This window comes from Rhagoletis zephyria, unplaced genomic scaffold (assembly GCF_001687245.7).
Source record: "Rhagoletis zephyria isolate East Lansing unplaced genomic scaffold, Rhagoletis_zephyria_1.1 Rzeph_scaffold_00076, whole genome shotgun sequence".
Lineage (NCBI taxonomy): Eukaryota > Metazoa > Arthropoda > Insecta > Diptera > Tephritidae > Rhagoletis > Rhagoletis zephyria.
In genome coordinates, this window is record NW_016157160.1 from 294,708 (window position 1) to 317,734 (window position 23,027).

The 23,027-nt window shown below is 38.0% G+C and overlaps 1 protein-coding gene across 2 annotated transcripts in view; it reads right to left on the reverse strand.

Annotated features, from left to right (window-relative positions):
- The window catches only part of TfAP-2 (transcription factor AP-2), a 429,556-nt gene that overhangs the window by 258,933 nt on the left and 147,596 nt on the right, over positions 1-23,027 (reverse strand). The window contains exon 3 of one of the 2 annotated variants that reach the window (XM_017628545.1): positions 409-576. In XM_017628545.1, coding sequence (XP_017484034.1) covers positions 409-576 — 168 coding nt within the window. Of the gene's footprint in view, positions 1-408; positions 595-23,027 lie in introns of both variants that reach the window. The other variant, XM_017628537.1, reaches the window with a different exon arrangement.

The following is a 23,027-nucleotide window of genomic DNA, read 5'->3' on the forward strand; positions in this document are numbered from 1 at the left end:
TGACCAGCGCTGCAAACGATATCAACTAGTAGGCTAACAACCAGAATTGAAATTTAATACGCAAGTACTTACCGTACTACAAGTATACAGAGAGTAGATTTGCTACTCCCTTTTGGCAGCAGCAAATATCTCTCGTACGCGATGAGGGAAAGTAGAGTACGTACTTTGGTGGAGTAATAGCAAGTACGTCAAGTATTTACTCTCTCAACGCCAAGTAGTGTATGTATGCGGAAAAAGAGTAACAATGTGTTGGGAGTAGAGTACAATGCAAGGACTACTTATTGAACGAAATGCGGCAAATACACTTGCGCTGGACTCTAGTACACACATGTCGTAAAAGATATGATGTGTAGATTAGTTATATATACTACTAAAACATAAACAATAGTAGAAATATAGATAACTTACCACATGACCTTGAAGTTCTGCCTCTCTATGAGATCTGTGTATACCAAGTTGATCTTGAGTTGTTCGTAGGCCCGCGAGTTGATTATAATGGTGCAGCGGAGCATGGTGCAAAGAGGAAAGCGGTTGACCGTACGGGTCTGTCCCCAAATATTCTAATGCTCCATGATTCTGTAAATATGCAGGTACCTAATCAATATTAGATTATTTGAATGATTTCGATTTTAGTTTAACAAGGACAATAAATCAGTGCTCTTATGAACAGACATATCGCGTATTTACTTCAATAGTGTCATAATCCAAAAAATTCAAATATTAAGTTGAATATGCAGAAAGCACCGCTAAGTTTTATTCTATTTTTATTTCACAGCTGAATCGATTACTAGTGTCGCACTAGAACAAAATATGTATTCATTTTTACTATGAAACTACATATATGTCAATTCAAAACCTTAAAGCCGTTTTTCTCGAGTTTTGCTTTTTTGAGTTATATTACGCTCAAATTGGCCCCATTTAACTTGTTAAATGAAAAAGAGTTTTTTGGAAAACACAATCGTCCACATTGAACATTTGGAGTTAACTTTGACGGTTGTTTGATTACCAATAAAATATTCGAAACAAAATATTCAAAATCAAGTTTTTGTGTTTCAATTTGTTTTGTGCGAATGTCTGCTTCATGATATTAACGCATACGGATTACTTAGAGACTTCAAAATGTTTAGTTCGCATGCACTATTTATCTCGGCGTACGATGAGACCTTATGGGAAATAACTAATTACAGCCTTGGTCTCTTTTTTGGCGGGCAGACATGCATACAATTTTGATATTTTTTGATAATTTTTAATTTTTTATATTTTACAGAATATAAATTTTTTGAACGTCGGCGTGTCAAATGAAAGCTTTTGGGTCTTTCTGATTGGCTGGAGGAGTAAGCTTTCCGATACAATTCTGCGCTGAACTGGTTTTCAAACAAGTTAAGTGATTTAACTGGTTCAATTTTCCAACAACAATTGCATGCGATTTAACTTGTTTATGAACATGTTTTGTTCATTTAACTGGGTCAAGCCCATTTAACATGTTTAGCTCGTCAATTTGAACGTAGTATTATGCAACTACTGAAGTAAATGAGCGATATGTAAATATGTACATATGTTTTATGAACTTCCTTTCCCGTATTATTAACAGTGCAGATTTTCGAGTTTTATGACAACGGACAATTTCGAGTTACCTCTATTAGAACAGTTTACTGTATATTTCAATAAAATTTCAATACTTTTTCAAAATAATGAACCCAAACGCCAACTAGTGCAAAATTTTCAAACGGGAATCTTACGGAATTCAGCGCAGAAAATCTATGAATATAAGTGCTGGCTATGAATGCAAGAAATTGCTATCATAGTCCAAATGAACACGAAAACGTTAATAACTTGATGCACTTATCTAGTAACAGCTTGGTTATTTTTCATCCGATTTTAAAAATCAAACGTGTTATAGACCTTTAAAATTATGTATAACTAGCAATTTTTAGCAAAAACAAAAATCGACTTCAACTCCCATATAAAAAAAAAATATATATATATATCTCATGATCCGCTAATCGGATCTTAACCAGATTAGTATGGGACCACCTCTGAGACACTACCTTTCCGATGCAAAAAGAATTATCGAAATCGGTTGACGTGGTCCAAAGCTATGCGGTAACATACATAAAAAAAAAAAAAAAAATATTCCGACGAACTGATAACCTCCTCCTTTTTTGGAAGTCGGTTAACAAAATACATACATATTGTTAGACCTAGCTTGTTGGGAGTTTTTATCGAATAAAATTTAAAAAAGTTGCCAAGTATTTATGTAGCATTTGTCTAAGAGGACAGTTATTTTCGAACAAAGTGGTACCTCACCTAATACAATTGCATGAAAATTGGCCACGTTAAGCAATTTATGTAGAAATACGGCCTTGAATTTGAAAATATTTGAAATCGGACAAAAACCACGATAATTTCAAAAAACTCAAAGCTAGCTATATTTCAGAGGGAGTAGGTTTCGTCCGATTTCAAGACGGTGCTTAAGGGGACTAAGCACAATGTGAAATCAAATTTGGTCGAGATCGGTCAAGTAGTTTTTGAGATACACATACATTAGGAATGCCAATCCCAGGATTCCGGTATCCCGGGATCCTGGTGTTTTTGGGGTCCCAAAAATACCGGGATTTGCTTGCATTAATCCCGGGATCCCGAAAAATTTAAAATACCGAATTGATAGTAAGAACTTGTTTATGTATGTTGAAGTATTTTGTTTTGTAAAATGCGGTCTTGACTGCAATTAGCAAAAAGCTTGAAATTGTACTTTTAAATTGCAGCCTGAGCCTTTTTTGAAGGAGATTTAAATGAATGTACTCATAGCGTCGCTAATGTTTACGAAACAGAGAGTTTTAAGAAAAATGTACATAGTTTCTTAAATCGATCTACGCAAATTGAAAAAGTTACAATTTATCCGACGTGCTAGTAACAGAAGTTCAAATATTTTGTAGTGGAGGAAAAAATGGTCATTAACTTCAAATGGCTTATGACTACTTTTTAACAGTTGAGCCTAAAAGTGTTGAGGCCGAAAGATTTTTTTCATTAGAATTTTAAATGTAATAATAAAAACACCGGCACAAAAAAAAGGGTGTGTGCTTCTAACCTGAGCTACCTACCGACATGTATTTCGACCCGGTGAATCCAAATCTGAGGTCCGATTGACTGGTTCACCCTCAAAATTTCGAGTTAATTGCGAAAAAATTCGCCATTTCTGTATGGAGTAGAATAAACATGTTTAGAGAATTTATTTTTGTATATTTTTGTTTATTTATTTTTTATTAATCATTACTTTCAAAAGTACCTGGTATTTAGATTGTTACTGGTGATTTATGCGTTCCTCAATCATATGTTTTTTTAAATACAATTTAAGAAAGGTATTACTTTTAGATTTGTGTGATTTAATAAATATGATTTAAAAGTTTATCGTAAATTTTAAATATGTAGTTTTATTTCATGGTATGTTTAAATGCTTTCAGATATTGAATTTGTACTCATATTCATAAAGCTATGAATTCCGGGATATTTTGGCATCGCTAACATACATGTGTGTAATGAAAAACTGTGTGCTGTCGCTGTGAAAGTTCATTTAGTACTAAATTCAAGTTAAATAATTACAATTCAACTAGGTGTATGATTAAGTTAAATGATGTAATGAAAAATATAACAGTGCTTATATTAAGAGAAAAAAGGAAAGAGAGAACATACGAAAATTCGAAATGCTTACTAAAATATATATTCGTATTAAGACATATTTTCAACATATTTCGCCCCCGCCATGGAACTGCCAACTTCCAACGGCACCAGTAGTTGTATTGGTCGCTTTAAAATGCTGTTGTTAGGTAAACGGACATCACATGAACGCACTCGCCCTTATAGGCCTGGGTAAACTGTTTTAACTATAGCCATTTCCCACAATAATCGTGATTTCAGCTCTTCATGTAATAAAACTATAGGTTTGTTCGTCGAGCTAAAAATTTGTACGAATTATCATGATTTCTGTCCGAACTTCGTTCGTGCAGACCAACAAATTATCCATCACTCAAAAACAGGTAACCTAATATTCACGCACGCCGCTAATTTGTTGTCAAAAATTTCTCATGCACATGCAACTTGTATGGGACCAACCGAAATTGAACGGCGTGCGTATGAAGCTAACTCAATTTCCAATTTTTATTCTACGTGACATTTTGATTTGACGTTTCGCTGAATAAAATCAAATGCAAACGCACGCAAACCAATTTCGAGTGACGCAAACAAAACAAATTCGACGGCATGCGTACCAAAACGCAAGCCGCGAATTTAGGTTAGCCTGAAACTGAGGCGCAAGAGGGACAGTTCTCTTGGAGAGAAGTTGCAAATTCTTGCTGGAAAAATTTTACCTAGCAAAAATTTGCAATCACGAAAAACATATGATTGAGGCACATGGTTGCATTTTTGTCGACGATAATTTGAATAAATTAGTTCGTTAAATTAAGAAGTGCATGAAGATGAGCGATTTTTTATAAAACAAGTGATTTTTAGCAAAAAAAAAAACGGACTTCAACTCTCATAAAAAAAAACAAATATATATATATATCTCATGATCCGCTGATCGGATCTTAACCAGATTAGTATGGGACCACCTCTGAGACACTACCTTTCCGATGCAAAAATAATTATCGAAATCGGTTGACGTGGTCCAAAGTTATGCGGTAACATACATAAAAAAAAAAAAAAAAAAAATATTCCGACGAACTGATAACCTCCTCCTTTTTTGGAAGTCGGTTAAAAAGGAAGAACATACATGTTGATATAATTAATTTAGGTAATTGCAATGATTTGAACTGTACCCTACTGAAAACAAAAATTTATTCGCAATCGGAATGCAATTGCAACCAGAGTCGATTTAAGAAACCCGACGGCTAGGACCATAAAGAAATGGAAATGTATGTTAAAGAAAGTCAAAACAACATGTGATTTGAGATGACAAGCCTTTTTGCCACCTGATAGACACTAAGCGAAGAGCAACTTATTCCTTGACTTCAATATGAACAGTAAACTTTATTTTTAAATACAGTAATTCATATGTCTCTTAAACGTACTTACATTTGTCATAAATATATGCATATTTGCTAACGTTTCTTATTTTGCCGCAGATCGGTTCACCTTGTAGGTATATAAATCCATATTGCTACATACGCACAGAGAACATAAGAATACATATGCACATATGCACATACATGCCAGAACATAGCAATGAGGGACCAGCAGCAACGAATGGGCTGATAAGAAAGATAACAAAGAGCTGACCTAGGGGATATCCTTAACCCTTGGGTGAACATCATGGCATGCGATTTAGTAAATCGTAACAACATGTTTATACTGTTGTTTGTCCATCTGGAAGAATTTTAAAAATTCTACAAAAATTTATTATGTTTGAAATGCAACCGTGGACACCAGCTGGCAGGGAAAGTTGCAAATTTGTGTTCGTGCAGAAATGTTCAAGTTTCTCAACATGACAGAGAATTTGGGAGAATTTTTTCTTACTCTCTGATATTTTGAGTGTTGGATAATTCTTGCTGGATTTTCGACGAACAAACCCTATATCGCCCACTTTGATGCTTCTTCTTAAACCGCCCTTGTTGTGGTGTATTGATCGTAGTTGACCTATGTACGTACTCCCTATTAGTGTTACCGCTGAAAATTTTTCGAAAGTCGAAAAAATGGTACAGCTAAAAAAAGGGTCTTCAAGTCATTCAAACCGTTTAAACCAGTGATTCCCAAAGTGTTCCAGGTAGACCCGCAGGGGTCCACGAGAGACCCGACAGGGGTCTACGTTGGCGTGAAAAAATACGGGGGTCCACGAGTTGTAAGTGGGGGTCCACGAAAATTAATCTGGTTTCGATAGTAAAGAGCCAAAATAGTTGTTTGATAGCCTTTTTATTTAACTTAAATTTTTTTGAGTGGTGAATAGTGTTCTTGACGCACTAGTAAGCTTACCGTCAGTTTGTGTCATCATACGTGGAGAAGCCTTAAAGGCCACCTGCAGACTAAAAAGAAACGGATGTTGGTATAACACTGAGTGAAACGATGCGGAAATTGCCGGCGGCAGATATTTGAGCACCTGCGTCTTTTCAATACTACGGCAACATTGTTTTATAATTAAGGCAGAATTGAATATGCGCTATCTGGGAAGACAATATCTACCTGTAATATTTATTCTGTATGTTGGCGAAATCGGCCCAATTTTATATAACCCTGCCTGACATGAAAATTTTCTCCGCGATAAGGCTAGTAGCCATTTCTAACAGATTTTGAGTCGCTTAGTCAAAATCGGAAACATATATATTTGAATTTTAAGAAAACAAGGCAAATAGAAAAATCGGCTAAAAACGGCAAATTTTTTTTACAAAACGGCTAACAAATCGGCTGCCGGCTTAACCGAAATTTCTCCGACTGTTTGCTATCGCAAAAGGCTAAATCTAGTCGGAAAACAGCTAAGATCGCAAAACTGGCTACAGGATAGTACGCCGCCATTACCTTTGTTGAAGAGATTCTAGAGAGAGAGTTCCCTGAGGGGGAAGGCTGGTTTAATTCCAGCACTGAGCCCGCACTCGTATATTGTCGAATCTTCACTGATGTCTCCAAAACTGACTCAGGGTCAGGATCTGGAGTATTTTTCAAAGTTAATGGGGATAAGCTTGACTTTTTCTCTTGGGGAGTATGCTTCGGCCTTCCAGGCTGAGGTATTTGCAATCCCCAAAACCGTAGACTACGTGGTGGAAAACAGGTGGAGAGTTAACGTGTCTACAGGTACAGCCAAGCTTCATTTAACGTATTGGCCCGTCCTCTATTTAAGTACTTCCAAACTAGTTCGGCAATGCAAGTCTCGACTAAATTATGTTGGTAAAGGTAACGATATTGCTTTACTCTAGGTGCCGGGCAACTCGGGAGTGCCTGGAAATGAGACATCTGACCTTTTGGCCACAGTTGGCTTAGACCAGGCATTCCTCGATCCGCAACCAGTTATAGTGGATACTTCGCTCAGCAATGACTAGGAGCCATCGACTCGTTGCAGGTGGGCAAAACTCAAGTTGCCTTCATCTCAGAATGTCTATCTAGTTTTTTCTTCTCATTGAGAAGACGGGACTTCGGACTGGTCACTTCACGTGGCAGAAACACCTAACCTGCTTTGAAGAGGATGAGACGGTGGAACACTTCTTGAGCTTCTTGCTTGCATGTTTGTTTATCATCGATTTATCTGGATTCGGTCTTTCTTTTTTTGTCAGTTTCTGAATTTGAATTTTGTCTCAATTTTTGTGTTTTAAAAGTGCGAGTGACGAATATTTTTCGCATCACTTTAAAACTCGGAGCGATAAAAATAAAAATTATGCCATCAACACAAATAAACTATTTGACAAATACGTCACATGCAAATTCATGAGTGAGCCGAAGAGTTTTTTAGTACTCTTAAAAAATATAACTTCTCGGAGCGAAATAGTTCTTTCAGGGCTTTACGAGCTCTGGTTTTTAAAACTTGCAAGTGTGTAATCACTTTATTTTAATGAATAGAACACATGAAAATATTTTATTTTTATTTTTGCCACTCCGAATTTAGTTTTGGAACTCACCCGCGATGCAAAATTACATCGTTAGATTTAATCATCACACTTTTTGATGAGCTATGAATGAATATGTTAGAAAAGAGCATCAAGAGGGTCCATCGAAACCAGTAAAGTTTTGAAAGGGGTCTACGTGTACCATGTATATAAAGACTTTCATTATTTTACCTTTCGAAACTTATGAATCGACTCTAAGGTTAGTTATAGCTTTTTGACGTAATTTTCAATGGAAAATCTGTCAAAAAAGCTGCTTAGTGTACACTTTATTCATCTATGAGTATGCCCCATTATTTTCAATAAATTGCTAATGGAGATCATCAATTTCTGTCAAAAATAGTTTTTCTCTTAAAATAAAAACCTATGGTGAGGGACGAGACGCAATATCCATATTTTATTATGAAAACTTACGATAACATTTCAGTTACAAAAAAGCAACATTAGTAGAAAAAAATGATTACCAAAAAGTTTAGCCGTTTAAGTTTGTATATAAACTATCGCAAATTATTTGCTTGTACCGGGAGCCTCGAAAATAAATTTAACACAAATAACTTGGGGGAAATGCTGAGCTACAAAAACGGTGCATTAATTCCTGCCAGGGACCAAAAATAACTGTTATCTCGAATTTACAAATTGAACACGTTGCCTGAATTCTGAAATTTAACGAAAACGTTGTTTCATAACAGTTAATAGATGAGAAATATTTTTTCCGTTGCTGATAAGAGTTATTTCCCAACGTTTATTTCTTATGTTGCTCGATAACGGTTAATGTCCAACGTTTATTTTTTACGTTGCTTGATAACAGTTATTGCCCGACGTTTATTTTTACGTTATCTGATAATAGTTATTTCACTCTCTCACTTTTATTTCATCATCTTTATCTTATTCTGCATCTCCATCTTCATCAATATCCTAAATATAAAATAACTCTTATCCAGCAACGTAAAAAATAAACTTTGGGAAATAACTCTTATCGGCAACGGAAAAAATATTTCTCCTGCATAACAGTTATCAGGCAACGTAAAAAATAAACGTTGGGTTATAACTACGGTGACCATAAATATGGATTCAAAATGAAGGACAATTTCTCAAAAATATGCCTACATATATTTACGTAGTATAAAAATGTCAAAAGAGTATATATCATTCTAAATTCTTAATACATTTTAAACTTAAAAAAAATTTATCACGTTTTTTTCATCGATATTAATCTTTTTTTACATAAATATTTATGAAAGTATAGTAAAACATATTATAATTACAATAGCTTACACGAAGAGTGAAAATCTTTAAAAGATTATTTTATAGTCAAATTTTGAGTTTTTTGTTACTTTTCGCAGTTATTTGTCAAAAATCGACGTCAGGAATCGACGTAAACGACGAGTTACAAAGTGCCCTTTACAAAAATATATAATTTGTGCAGATTGCGCTCCATAGCATCTACATATCTAATCCGATTTTCATTATCTTTGACTCAAAATTTACTGTAATGATATGTATTCTTTATCGAATTTTTAAAATAATGAAAAAAATAACCAAATGAATCTGCGTATTTGATTGAAAATCTCACATTTTTCGACTTTGACGACAAAATGCAAATGGTCGCCTGTAGCACTAATAGTTTTCATTGAAGTCGCCACAAGTTACATATATATTTTGGTAAGAGGCATATCAATACCCTCATGAGATATGAAGAAAAGCTACGAAAAGTACCAAAAAACACTTTTTTGAAAAAATGCATCCATTGTGCGATAATTTTAAAATAACGAATATAATGCGGAACAAATGCAGGACACTTGGAAAAAATCAGTACATTTTCGGGTTTTTTAGGTTTGAGAAATTACGCAGGACCGACCTTTGAAAAACAGTACGGTCCTGCAAAAAACAGAACGGATGGTCACCGTGGTCATAACTCTTATCGATTAAATAAAAAATATTTCTCATCTAATAACTGTTATGGAGCAACGTTTTTGCTATAAAACTTAAAACTGTTATGTCCCTGATTCATGCTACTTCTTGATATTTTTGCAGAAAGTGTGTGACATAATAAAAAGGTTGTGAATAACTCAGTGAGAGGGGAGTTTGCATGTATGGATTTATATAATGAAATATTTATTAGATCAAAAAAGTGGGTAGGCACTGTGGCCAATGGCAAAGTTCGTTTACCACGTTCGCGTACAACCATGCAGAGTCCGCAAGATGCTCCGGAAGCAGTGTCCGGAGAATGCATCCGACTAGGCAGAGCATACTTTGAAGTGCCAACTAATTGAAATTTAGGAAAGTTCAATTACATGGCAGTTGAGAAGTGCATATGCAAAAATTTCATAAATTGCACAAAAGTAATTTTTGCACATGCAGCAGTACGTAGCACGAATTTAGGCGCCCGGTGTTAGCAGTCGCGCCTAAACAGGTTGAAATCAGAGATGAATTTTTTAAGTGCCTTTGAAAAGTAAATACTAAAAGCATTTTTAATCACGTAAAAAAAATATAATTTACGAAAAACTTTTCAAAATGTGTATATAGAATTTTAAATCAAAGAAAAGGGGCAAAATTCGCATGATTTTTAAGAAAAGTGTCAATATGACACTTAAGTCGCACAACGGAAACACTGCTCCCCATGCCAACGCTTTAAGTAACGATTTAACAGCGTTTGCCTTAGCTGCCAAGACCTGGAAAGAGCTTTTGTGTTGTTGCAAAATTAAAGTTAGTCTTTGGTAAAACTGAGCTGCCGTTATGCAAGAAATGAGATGGCGTCAATTGCTCAAAGTCCTTTTCATCGCTAGATACATATGTCGGTGATCTGTCATTGATGGTACTTTCTACTTTAGCAAGGGGAGTTGCAAGTTCACCACTTGTCAAAAGCCCTTTGCCGATCGTTGCCTTTATAGCAGTTTTGACGCTTTGAACACGGAATATATTTCCAAACAATGCCCTTATGGGCTGCAAACCGCTGGACCTTTTCTTCTTGAACAAACGTAAACAGTTTCGCTATTTCATGATCTGGTCTTTTAAATTTATTGCATTGTCAGCTATTATAACACTTAGTATACCACGTCTCGCTATGAATCGCCTTATGGCGTCGACATAGCTTTTTACTGACATGTTCTCGACAAGCTCGAGATGAACTGCTCGAATTGCTGAACATGTGAATAGTAGTATATACACCTTAATCAAAAGATCAGACTTTGGTTCTTTCACATAAAGCGAACCAGCGAAATCTATTCCGGTAGTTTACTTGTTTTTATTCGCTCAATCGGTAAGACTACCCACGGCTCAGATCCAGACTTAGCATGAAGCCGTTTATAAACGACACTTCGTTGTGAGCGTCATACACTATCAGAACGCTTAACCAGGAATGTTTTGGTAAAATGATTGGGTTACTCGTCATATCGTCAAATTCATAGATATTCGCTGTCGATAGGGTTGCCAGATTTTTTTGGCGCGAAATCAGTACATTAGACTTTTTCATGCTATAAAAATCAGTACTTTTCAGTACACTTTTATTCCTAGCAGAACTATGAATGTAAGTAGCAGATAATAATTTGAAACGCCAGAGTACTTGTTTTTAATAATATCTTGGTATGGGTAAGGCTTCCTCAAGTGGGCCCCGAATTTACCAAGATTATATATTATTTACCAAGAAAAGCAAAAAAAAATTTGTACCGCAAATAATTTCACCCAAAACAATTTTTTCATTCGGACACTTATTTTCAAAGAAAAATAAAAATTTCCAAAGCACTGCAAAAATTTTCAATTGTTGATTAAAAACAAACTATTTGGAATTTTGCAACAAAATTTACACAGTGTACTTTTCGACTAAAAAATTCGGCGCTGGCTGAATATCATTGAAAAATAATAATCTTGGTAAATGCGGGGCCCACTTGAGGAAGCCTTACCCGTTTATAAATAAAATGTTGTTCATAAAAAATAAAAATGTTATTCATTTTAATATGAGTATACACATTAACATGTAGTACGAGATACCTTTATAATATTACAGGAGCCAATAAATTATTTTATATACATGACATTTTTTAATAGCAATAATGAGATCATTTCCAGTTTCAATGTTTAAATAGTCAAATAACTCTAAACATTATATATATTTTAATATTGCTTTTATTTTGAAGTTCACTTTCTGAAGCAAAAACAAAAAACAAGTAATTGTTCTATTTGTTGAATCGATACCACCTTATATATATTCGCCTTGATTTCTCCTTATATTGGCGTATAGCGTTCTACTTTTACGCGCTTTATGAATTGTAAACGAATGCAGTGGTCCGTATTAAACGCTTGTATTTGCTGAATTTTTCAATGGTAAGAATTGGTTCATTCGGTTTCCTATCGTCACTGTCAATCAAAATATTTGTTTTGCGCTAATCGTTGCTGGACACATTTTTGTCCTCAATTAGCCATGGTGGTCCATGCTTCCATAAGTCCAAGTTCAATAACATTTCAGCTTTGACACCTCGAGTGAGTGAATCAGCGGGATTAGATTTACCACCGCAATGCTGCCAATTGTATAGGTTGGACAAACTGTTGTTTTCTTTTACTCTCGGAGTTATGTACGACTTGTTGGTTTTCACGTAACCAAGTATCCAATTAAGAGCAATTGTTGAATCGGTACATAATATAACTGATTCGATTTTCAGATCAATTGTAGGCAAATTTAGTTAATTTTGTTGTTTGTGATGTTGCGAATGTGAAATTTTAGATGCGCTTAAAAGCCAAACCAGATACATACATATGTCATGTTGTTTCAGAATTTGGAGAACCTGTAACTTTATCAGCACTTTTCGATTTTAGTTTTTGTAATTCATTTTCAATACTTTCTTCTGCGACTGCTTTGAAAAATTTGTGCTTATAGCGAGCTAAATAGGTGGATATGGAAAATAGATTATTAGTTTTGAACAAAATTCTGTTTTCAAAGTCGTGACTGCCAGCCGAATCGGATCAGAATATTGTTTTTTTTTTAAGCCACCCCATTTTTTTATAAGCATTTGAATAACAGATAGTTACGTTATTCTTATCTAATTAAAGGTCGTTTGGTCCATTGGTCCAATTCTTTTTAAAATTGTCCATTACACGAGCCTTTGGTTAGGTTATTATCTCTCTTTCACTTCATGCAATAGTTTCGCGCTTTCAATTTTTTCTATTTCATTGATCGAAAAGATATTAAACATCTTGAAATTATTACACCACATAAAGTTCTTTCTCATACTGATGTATCAATTTTGCCGCCACTCGACCAATTTCCTGCATTGTTAAATCATGCAGACATAATTAAATTTCAGATTCGCAAATTGAGGCTGAGTGAACGTAACTTCAAAAACTGTACCAATTACCAATATAGAACGTTTTTGGGATCAAGTAAGTTTATTAAAAATGGATTGGGTGAAGCGGCTTTTGGAGAATTGTGTGATTTAGTTCATAACATTTTTAGTCTGCCTCGCAGTTCCGCAGCAGCTGAGCGCAAATTTTTTGATTTAGCATTAATAAAAACGAATTTAAGAAACAAATAATGCTTTGAAACTTTAAATAATATAATGTTAGTAATATATAATTGTAATGCACTTTGGATGCAATATAAAAAAATCGTTATAAAAACTGAATTAGCATATTTTCTTGATAAAGAGGAATAAACTCCACCCGATGTAATAAAAATTGGTCCATTTTTTCCATTTGTTTAATTTTTTGGTCCGAAAAATAAATCGGAAATGGCAACCATGTTCTCCTTATAGCTAGACGTTGATCATTTCTACTGAAATCCCTATTGGAGGAGCTTACTCATTGACTTTAAATAGCAAAGAAGGGGCAGTTTTCCCACAGAAGTTTTTAGCCAAGGATCCAATGTATATCCCTATTAAAAAAATATTATCCAACAAGTAAACAAAACTACTGTTTTCAAAATTTTTGCTAAAAATAAATTCCCCAAAGAGCCCCATTTGAAATTATTCAAACGAATATATGTAATAGGTGGCATACGCGGTACGTCTGACTCGCGAGTCATTTGTGTACGTGTTGACTCGCCTTCGACTACACACAGTTGAATCATTCAGAGTCATATTGCTGTGACTCACGAGTCAGACGCACCGTGTATGCCGCCTATAACATCAAAAGCAAATCAAGAAAATTTTGTTAAGAATTACTGTGCACATTTTCTTCTTTTGTGTCTAGCAGTTTTTTTTTAAGATTGGTCCAAAAAATCATAATAAAGAAAGAAGCCAAAGCAGGTATTTAAAGCACAGAAAAAAATATTATTAAAAGTACTATGTTCTCTTTGACGTACGTCAAAGGTCAAGTAGAAGTGGGAACTTTTATGGCTGCCCATTGATAGCTCGGTTATATAGCTTAGGAAATAATATTTTAAAGACATTTTTAACAAAGTTGATAAATATGACTTTAAACCAGTTTTGTTACATAATTACTCCTACGACCACATTCAAAAATATTGGCTTCAATATGGAATTTTTTTGCCATATATACGTTTTATCGGTCCACTTGCAAAATATTTGCATTCGCAAAAGCCCCGCATTGACTATTGCGAATGCGAAAGCGAATGCGAATGTTAAAATTAATGCGGAAGCTCCGCGGTTGCGAATGCGAATATTCGCAACAACCCTGGTTCGAACATACGCTACAGCCCTATAAGCCTTTGGGCTGGCATCTGCGAATATGTGTAGATGGTGTGTAGCAGTTTTTTCTTTGACCAGACATTTAAGAATGGTCATATCGCTTAAAAGTGGAAGTTCTTCCTGCCAGTTTTGGAATTCGTTCGCAAACGTATCGCTCAAAATACTGTCCCACAGTGATGAAATTGATGGTACAATTGTACTTTTTTGGTACATTTTGTTAGCCATTGACATTTTTGATAAATTTTTGTCACGATAGGGTACTGCACCACAATTATGTCGAAATATAACACTCTAACGCCGTTAGGGTTGTGGGGTTTTCCGGGCATGCGAAGAGATGTTTCGAGTCGTGAGGGGTCTCTCCGCATGCCGGAAATTCGTTCGGCACATCCGCATTTAGCCTACTCAGGTAGGAGTTTAGCCTGCTGCAGTAGCCAGAGCGAAGTTGGGCTATTGTTGTTCTGGTCTCCCGAGGCAGATGGAGCTCCGTCGCGTCAATGTCCGGTGTTGGTGTGTCTAGAACGGCATTCACAGGTCTTGAGTCTACATAACTCGAGACTGTGTCCCTGTGAATGCCGTTCAGGGCCTGTCTGTAAGCTGACGGGACTTCGTCCGTCAGTTCATATAGATGCCTCCTGACGTGCCTCGGCGAGGGCTCCTCTGCAAGCAGCTGTCTATTTGGGTGGCCACATCTATGGCTTCCAACCAGAAACTGCTTGCAGAACATCGTGTAGTGCTCCCTAATTGGGAGCATTTTCGCCTCATCGTGGAGGTGGTGTCCTGGTGACATCAGGAGGCATCCGGTCGCTGTCCTAAGTGCTGTGTTTTGTACCGTCTGTAGCGTAGTTTAAAACCGGCCGGCCTATTGCCTTGTATGTTGCCAGGATTATTCACTGTCGGAATTGGTGTGTCATACGTGAATTTCCAGAGGTGGCCTGACCTCCTTCGTCTAGGTTGTGAACAGGGTCGCAGAGGATTTCGTAGGGGAGAGGGCTAGACACCTTGCAGTGAAGAATCTAGAAAGTTCAGAGAGATGCTCGTCATGATCGAGCAATCGTCGGCGTAAGAGACAATCGAGACTCCCTCGGGTGGTTGAGGGAGCTTTGAAATATAAAAGTTAAACAGTAGCGGGGAAAGGACACCACCCTGGGGAACCCCCTGTTTTATTTTTTTAAGTTTTCTCGATTTGTCTCTAAACATTACCGACGAGTGTCGACCACTCAGATAATTTGCCGACCACCGTTTGAGCCTCTGTGGGAGAGAGGAAGCCTCTATACCTTCTAGTAGCGTGGAATGCCTGACAGTGTCAAAAACCTTTGACAGGTCCAACGCTACTAGAATCGTTCTCTCACAGGGACGTTTACGGTTAAGGCCACGGTTATCTGAGTGTTTATGGTGTTAAGTGCTGTTGTTGTACTGAGCACTTTACGGAAACCATGCTGATGCTTCGCTGGGGTCAAGTGGTTTGTGAAATACGGGAGCAGCAAGGCCTCGAGTGTCTTCGCTACCGGGGAAAGGAGTGTTCTCGGCCGATAAGAATCTCTTATGTTGGCAGGTTACCCCGGTTTGAGCAGTGGGACCACTCTCCCCACCTTCCAGATGTCTGGGATGATGAGAGTGGCCATAGACAAATTGAGGACCTCCGTTAGGTACGCTACCCCCGCAGGACCCAAATTTTTCAGCATCAGCACAGGCACAGGTTGTTGGCAGTTTGTGCAGCCTTCTGGTTACTAGACGCTTGGCTTTGTCCACCGGAGGATGCAGTATGAACTGCCGGCTAAAATAGCTCGGGCATCGCTCCGGGTCCGACGAAGCATGGTCGCCGAAAGAAATTTCGACTCTGTCGTCGTGCTTCGTCGGATTGGACAGTGACCTCACGGTTGACCAAAGCTTACTCACATCACAGGTGAAGTTACAGGTCTTCAGATGCTCTTCCCACTTCTTCCGCTTATGTACGTTAACTAGTTGCTGAATCTCCGCGTTGAGATCCTTGGTACGGGGATCTCCGGAACGGCCTGACGAAGGCTATCACGCTCATCGGTTAGAACAGCCGCTTCAGCAGGGAAATTTGGACGTGGGTCGGTTATACATCCTGCTGGTACGAAGCGAGCTGCAGCAGCGGTGACAGCCCTGCGGAACTTACGTTCACCAAGGTGGACGTCGGTTGGTGTGGGGAGAGCAGCGAAGGTGCTTTCAGTAAAATCCGCTAAGCCTTTCCAATCAGCTTTAGAAAAGTTGATATATTTTCGGTGCTCCGCGGAAGCAAAGCCGGTTGGTTTATCGATCGAGATGACTATGGGCAGATGGTCTGATGCCAAAGTTAGCATAGGTCGCCATGATGTGCTGTTTATCAGACCAGCGCTGACTATTGTTATGCCTGGCGAGCTGCAGCAGCTGCCCATAATCCTGGTGGGTGCGTCGTCGTTCATTGTGCAGAATTTCGAATCGTTTACAGCTGATCACTTTCGCAGTTGCAATAGGTGGTCCCTTTGGTAATTTATTATCGGCTTGGTGCATTGTCCCCGATTTGGAAATTTTTACTAAATATTGAATACTTTTGTATTGGAAAAATGTTTTTAACATATAAATGGATTATCTCGGAATGAATAAGTTTAATTCTACCAAATATTTTTGATACCACATCATGATGCATTCCAAAATAAAATAATAAAATTAAATTAAGTAGATATAGCTACAAATATGCATTTAAAATTATCCCATTTTCAGCATCCCATCAACTGACAAATTCAGTCAGAACCTTTCAGCATTATTATCTATTTTGGTATATTTCTGGGAAAAATATGGTACAATTGAAAAATTTTATAAGGCAGCCATAGTGGACACACTAAAATTAGAAAATTAGAGATCAATAGTAAATTAACTAAACTAAACTTTTATTCCTTTTTTTTTGGTTTATTGACATGTTTGTGATCAGCGGACTTTTTTACTTGTAAGTTTTCGCAGGTAAAACTTTTTCCAGCAGAAATTGACACATCTCAGTGTCATTTTCCGCTCTCGATTTCCCCCACTTTGTAAGATTTTAGGTACGGGAACACTTATTAACTTGTTTATTTCTATAAAAGGAAATATTTTGCAAAATATTTTTGTGAAATTTCCATTCCGTTAAATGCAACGGTTTCTTTGAAAATTTTTGTATATGTAACTATGTATGTATGGTCTTTTAAATGTTGGTACTTTTTCGGTTTATTTAGTAACACTTTTTTTTGCCATTTGGTACAAAATTTAAAAACTCATTTATCATCCCTGCTGTCCCATGGCACATTTTCCTTCCAAACGCTCTGGAGAAGTAACTTTATTCGCACAGTGAACGGTCCTAGCTTACCTAAGGGGTCGTACACTCTCGCCATTGCATTGCTTATATTTCGTTTCGTAGGTCTTAGCCGATTCACCATGTCAACGGAACTTCTCAACTCCACACTTATTCGGTCGCTCGATGTGCGCCAGTTGATGCGAAGTACCTTTTGTATGATCGGTTACTCGATATCATCGTTCAAAAAATTTTGTTTATGTTGTACATCGTTTGTACTCCATTTCCTGAAGTTAAAACTTCCTGCACTCATCACTTCAGTTGCTACTGCCACAAGATTTCTTGCTTCAGCATACGTTGGCACACTTAAATCGAGGTCATCTACATAAAATGATTGTTGTAGTTTTTCGCACACTGACCCATAGTGTTCGACTTTTGCTTCAAGATGCTTGTTAGTTGTCGCTGCAGGCAAATAAGAACTTGATTTAACCCCAAAGGTCACTCTCGTCATACGATATCCTGTGAGTTTCGGGAGATTTAACCCCAAAAGTCACTCTCGTCATACGATATCCTGTGAGTTTCGGGAGTTTATCATTATTTTGTCGGCTAAATCAAATTGAGTAAATTTGAAGTTATGTACGTTTTCGCAAGGAATCGGCAAGATATCCGCTCAAACTGTTGGCACTACAATGGCAATTATTTCGATATTTATTGTTATTGCACTGGCTTCGTACGTTTACTCTGATCCTTTTCATTTTTGTTATTTGCTTATTTCTTGTTATTCTCGAAATTTCTTCACCGATTACCGACAATCCGAGCTCTTTAGCGATTTTTTTTTAACTAGTGTAGCTTTTTTGGCTTCCGTTATCCATTATAATACGTGCTAAAATCTTTTTTTACTATTTTATCACTATCATTATCATGCGTTGCACTTAGTTTCGCGTTTTGACTGACCGTCGAACTCGCAGTATGCTCTTTATGGCTGACCGCATGATTCAATAATACAAGGTTAGATAATTATTGACAGCCGCGGTTTGACACTCCCTTACAAAAGGTTGCTTTAACGAAGTATGGGGAAAGGGGAGGAATGAAATCCAATTGCTGCGAAAATGGTACTAGAAAAGAACCCAAAGTAGGCAAATAGTAGTGAAATTCCTCTTGTAAATTCTAATTTATTTGCAGGAAATCTGGCATTTTAAACGAAATATTGAACGAAATGTTATAATATCTACGTGAATTGCGCAATTTTTGTGCTATTAAGCCATATAAAAACTGCAAAAAAACTCAAAATTAAAATAAAACTACTATAAGATTTATGTAAACCTCCAATTTAAAAACAGTTTATGTTTTCATCAGTTAAATGTGCTTCATATGCATATACAAATAAAAATATTGCACAAAAGCTTGTACTTCTATTTCACAGCAAAGCAACACTTTTTCCAAGTAAATTTGCAAAGAAGCAACACGGTGCCACTACTAAGGGAGCGGTGCGAGAGAGACAACTGTCGGTTTATCGAACCTTGTATTATTGAATCATGGGCTGACCATTGAAGCCGACGCTTGCTCTTTATTGCCGTGATTGCTTTGATAAGCCCTTTCGTTTTGCTCGCTACGTTCTTTACTTCGATTTCTATCTTCACATAATGCTGCTATGTGACGCCCTTTACATGTTTCACATTTCACCCACTGGCTTTTATAAAACTTGGAGGTATGAGTTTTATCTGCCCTCCGGTAGCATCTCCCATCTCTTCGTAAAAGAGATTTTCTCTAAGCAATTGTAAGATCACTATTACAATTATGCGTGAAATGATTTGTGCCTTAGCAAAACAAGCATTGCCTTTTCGTACCGTTTGAACTTGTAAGCAATCCCACTGCAGTACCCCCAACTGTATTTTTTGGCGCGCTCGATTTCTCTTTGCAATCAGCTTTTGACATTTTTGACTTTCCAAGGCTTCAACTTCAATTTTAATAAAGGAAAGTAAATTTTCTAATTCTTCTTTCCTTTCTACACTTGCATTGAGTGCGTTTGACAGTGGTTTTTGTGATATTCAATACGCAGCTAAGAGCGAAGACATTTTAAAATGATTGACCTTATGATGATTGCATACTGAGAAGGAGAGATTTGGAGAGGTGAAAGCGTTCTTATTATCGTGGTTACCTTGTTATACAAGCTGCGAAGGCTTTTAAGGTCGCTCGGTGATTGCACCACTTTCATGTCAAGAAGTTTTTGTACATACTTTTCAACGATTTTGTTACTGTTACCGTACTGCTCTTGTAAGAGTGCGATTGCATCATCATAGCATTTTTCACTTGGAGTGAATCCCGTTATAGTAGAAGCTGCAACCCCAATCAACTTAAGTAGCTGAATTTCGTTGTTGGTAGAATTTTATTGTTATTAGGTTTGCATAGTAACCAGGTTAGGTTAGGTTAGGTTGAAGTGGCTGCTAGGCCCAGAGGGCGCCAGCACACTTAGGCCCGATCAGGGCCCATTGTGATACCACATGGATCCAAAAAAACCCCTACTCCTTAAACCAGTTTGTGGAGTCTGCAAACCTTAGCAACTGCCGTATTCCAAACTTAGCAGTCGCGCTTAGATCGTCTAGAAGACCTATACCTAGGAATTTCTGTCTTTTCCTGCCCAGTGCTGGGCAATCGCAGAGTAAGTGCCTTATTGATTCAGGCTCTTCTTCGTCGTGGCAGCTCCTGCAGTAGTCGTTGTGACTAACCCCGAGGCGTTCTGCGTGCCTTCCTATCAGAATATGTCCTGTGAGCAGACCAATGGCCAGTGACATATCGCCTTTATTGAGAGTGAGAGTTTCTCTCGATCTCCGTACATCCCATTTTGGCCATGTAAGCTTCGTTGTATTACAGTTTTCAGTGCGCTCCCATCTGGAGGCCGCTTCTTCAAGGAAGTTCTCCCTTAGTAAGAGCTTGCAGGAAGCGAGTGGCATACCCACCCTCTTCCAGGCTGGTGAAAGTGGAGAGGAAGTACCCGCCCTTGCAAGCTCGTCTGCCTTCTCATTTCCTGGTATGTCACTGTGCCCCGGTACCCATACCAGGTGCAAAGCGAACTGCTCTGCCATCACGTTAAGTGATTTGCGGCAGTTGGCAACTGTTTCCGAATTTATAGTGACAGAGTCAAGCGCCATAAGGGCCGCCTGACTGTCTGAGTATATATATATTTCCGTAGTGGCGATAACAGCTAGTTTTAGGCTGTCAACGGCTTCTTGTATGGCTGCCAATTCGGCTTGAAAGACACTACAGTGGTCAGGTAGTCGGAATGATCTTTTTATTCCCAATTTCTCCGAGTAGACGCCTCCTCCTACCCTATTTTCTAGTTTGGAGCCGTCCGTGTAGAATCTTATGGCATCTCTAGACCCCGGAACTCCTTCGAGCCATGATTCCCTGCTAGGTAGCGTTACGCTATAACCTTTAGTGAAAGTGAGCCTTGGTACACAGTAGTCCTTTGTACTCGGTAGTTGTCGGTTTCTCAGAATTGTAGTGTGACCACAGCGAGCCGCTTTCCAGCTTTTAAGCCCCTGTAGTCTTAGGGCTGCAAACGCAGCGTATTGTCGTCCCATAATATCTATGGGTATGATGTTGAGGATCGTATTCATTGCCATAGTAGGTGTTGTGCGGAGAGCACCACTAATGCAGATCAGGGCCGTTCTCTCCACTTTTTGTAATTTAATAATGTTTACTTTCTTCTCCAGCACTGGCCACCATACCACTACCCCGTACAGAAGTATGGGCCTCACCACGACGGTGTATATCCAGTGCACTAGCTTCGGGGTTAAACCCCATTTTTGGCCGATTGCTCTCCTGCAGCTGTATAGGGCAACCGTGGCCTTCCGCACCCGCTCTTCGGTGTTTTGAATCCAGCTTAATTTTTTATCTAGGACTATCCCCAGGTATTTAGCGGATTCGCTTAATTTTAGTGTGGTCTGTGCCAGCCTTGGTGTTATCAATGGGGGGATTTTGTACCTTCTTGTGAACAGTACAAGTTCTGTCTTGCTTGGGTTTACCCCTAACCCGTTATTTTTTGTCCAACTCTCGACTTCCTTCAGTTTTACCTGCATAATGTCACATAGAGTCTGTGGAAATTTCCCACTTACTGTTAGTGCAAGATCAGCCGCATACGCAATAACCTTACAGCCACCCCCCTCCATGCCACACAGCAGTGAGTTTACCGCTGCGACCCATAATAGAGGCGATAGGACTCCCCCTTGCGGGGTGCCCCTCTCTACGAACCTGGTCAACGATACCTCCGCTAGCTCCGCCCGGACCACCCTGCATCTCAGCATTTGGTTTACGAGCGCAACTAAGCGCGAGTCGATGCCCAGGCCCGTCAGTGCTGCCGTTATCGCGCCCGGCATGATGTTGTTAAAGGCGCCCTCTATATCCAGGAAGGCTGCTAGCGTATATTCTTTGATGTCTAGTGATCTCTCTATATACGACACTATTTCATGTAGCGCCGTTTCTGTAGATCTACCTTTCGTATAAGCATGTTGTGTGGTAGGGAGTCTGTCACCAACCGACTCTCTGATACGGACCTCCACCAGTCTCTCCATAACCTTCAACCAATAGTCAGTACTAATTTGTACTGGAACCTGCAAATTTTTACTGGAAAAGCTGAAATTTGTACGAGCTGAAATTAGCTAGCAGAAGAAGAAGAAGAATAAATGTCAAGAGCCGCCATTTGTTGACTTGGTTTAGCACAAAAAAAGTAAAATGAGTGGAAACTAAAATATTATTGATGTACTGGGCTATGTAAGTGCTTGCGTGTAAGGCAAAGAGTTTAAAACTGATTTATAAATAGTAAAATGTTTACAGCAGAACATCAAAACGGTGCAACAACTATTCAATTGCAAGTTTTTACTGGTTTTGTGTTCAATAACTTTTTCTGATAGTTGTCTCTTCTTCTCTATTTTACGCTCTATTTTGCTTTTACGCTCTCGCTGCAATATTTTACTGGAGGAGTTACTATACAAACCTATTATGAAAAACGCGCTTGAACTGCTTGCAAAATGGAAGCCAATTTTCAAAATTTCCATCAAACTGTATCTGCTCTATTGCTTTTAGCTTTACGCACATAAAATCATCTTCGTCTGCATGAAGGCCCCTGTCCAACTTGCCTTCGTTACCTGACCCATCGAGGACGGCCATTTTGCTACCTTCTTGGAGTAACATAAATTTCAGCTTGGCGATGAGGGTAAAGCTGTAGCAAACCGTAGGTATTCGTTACTGAGTAACGAATACAACCCCTGACTCGAAGTACCGAATCGTTTCTCACATAATAGTCTCGTTACTCGCATGTTCCGTATATGCACCATCATCGTGAATCAGTACAACACAACATATTGTGCGGTAACGAAACTGTTTTTCATCGTGATTCAATAATTCAAGGTTCGATAAACTGACAATTGTCTCTCTCGCCCCGCTCTCTTAGCAGTTGTGCAATATGTTTATTTTTATATGAATATGAAGCAGATTTAACTGATGAAAACAAAAATTGTTTTTAAATTGGATGTTTACATAAATCTC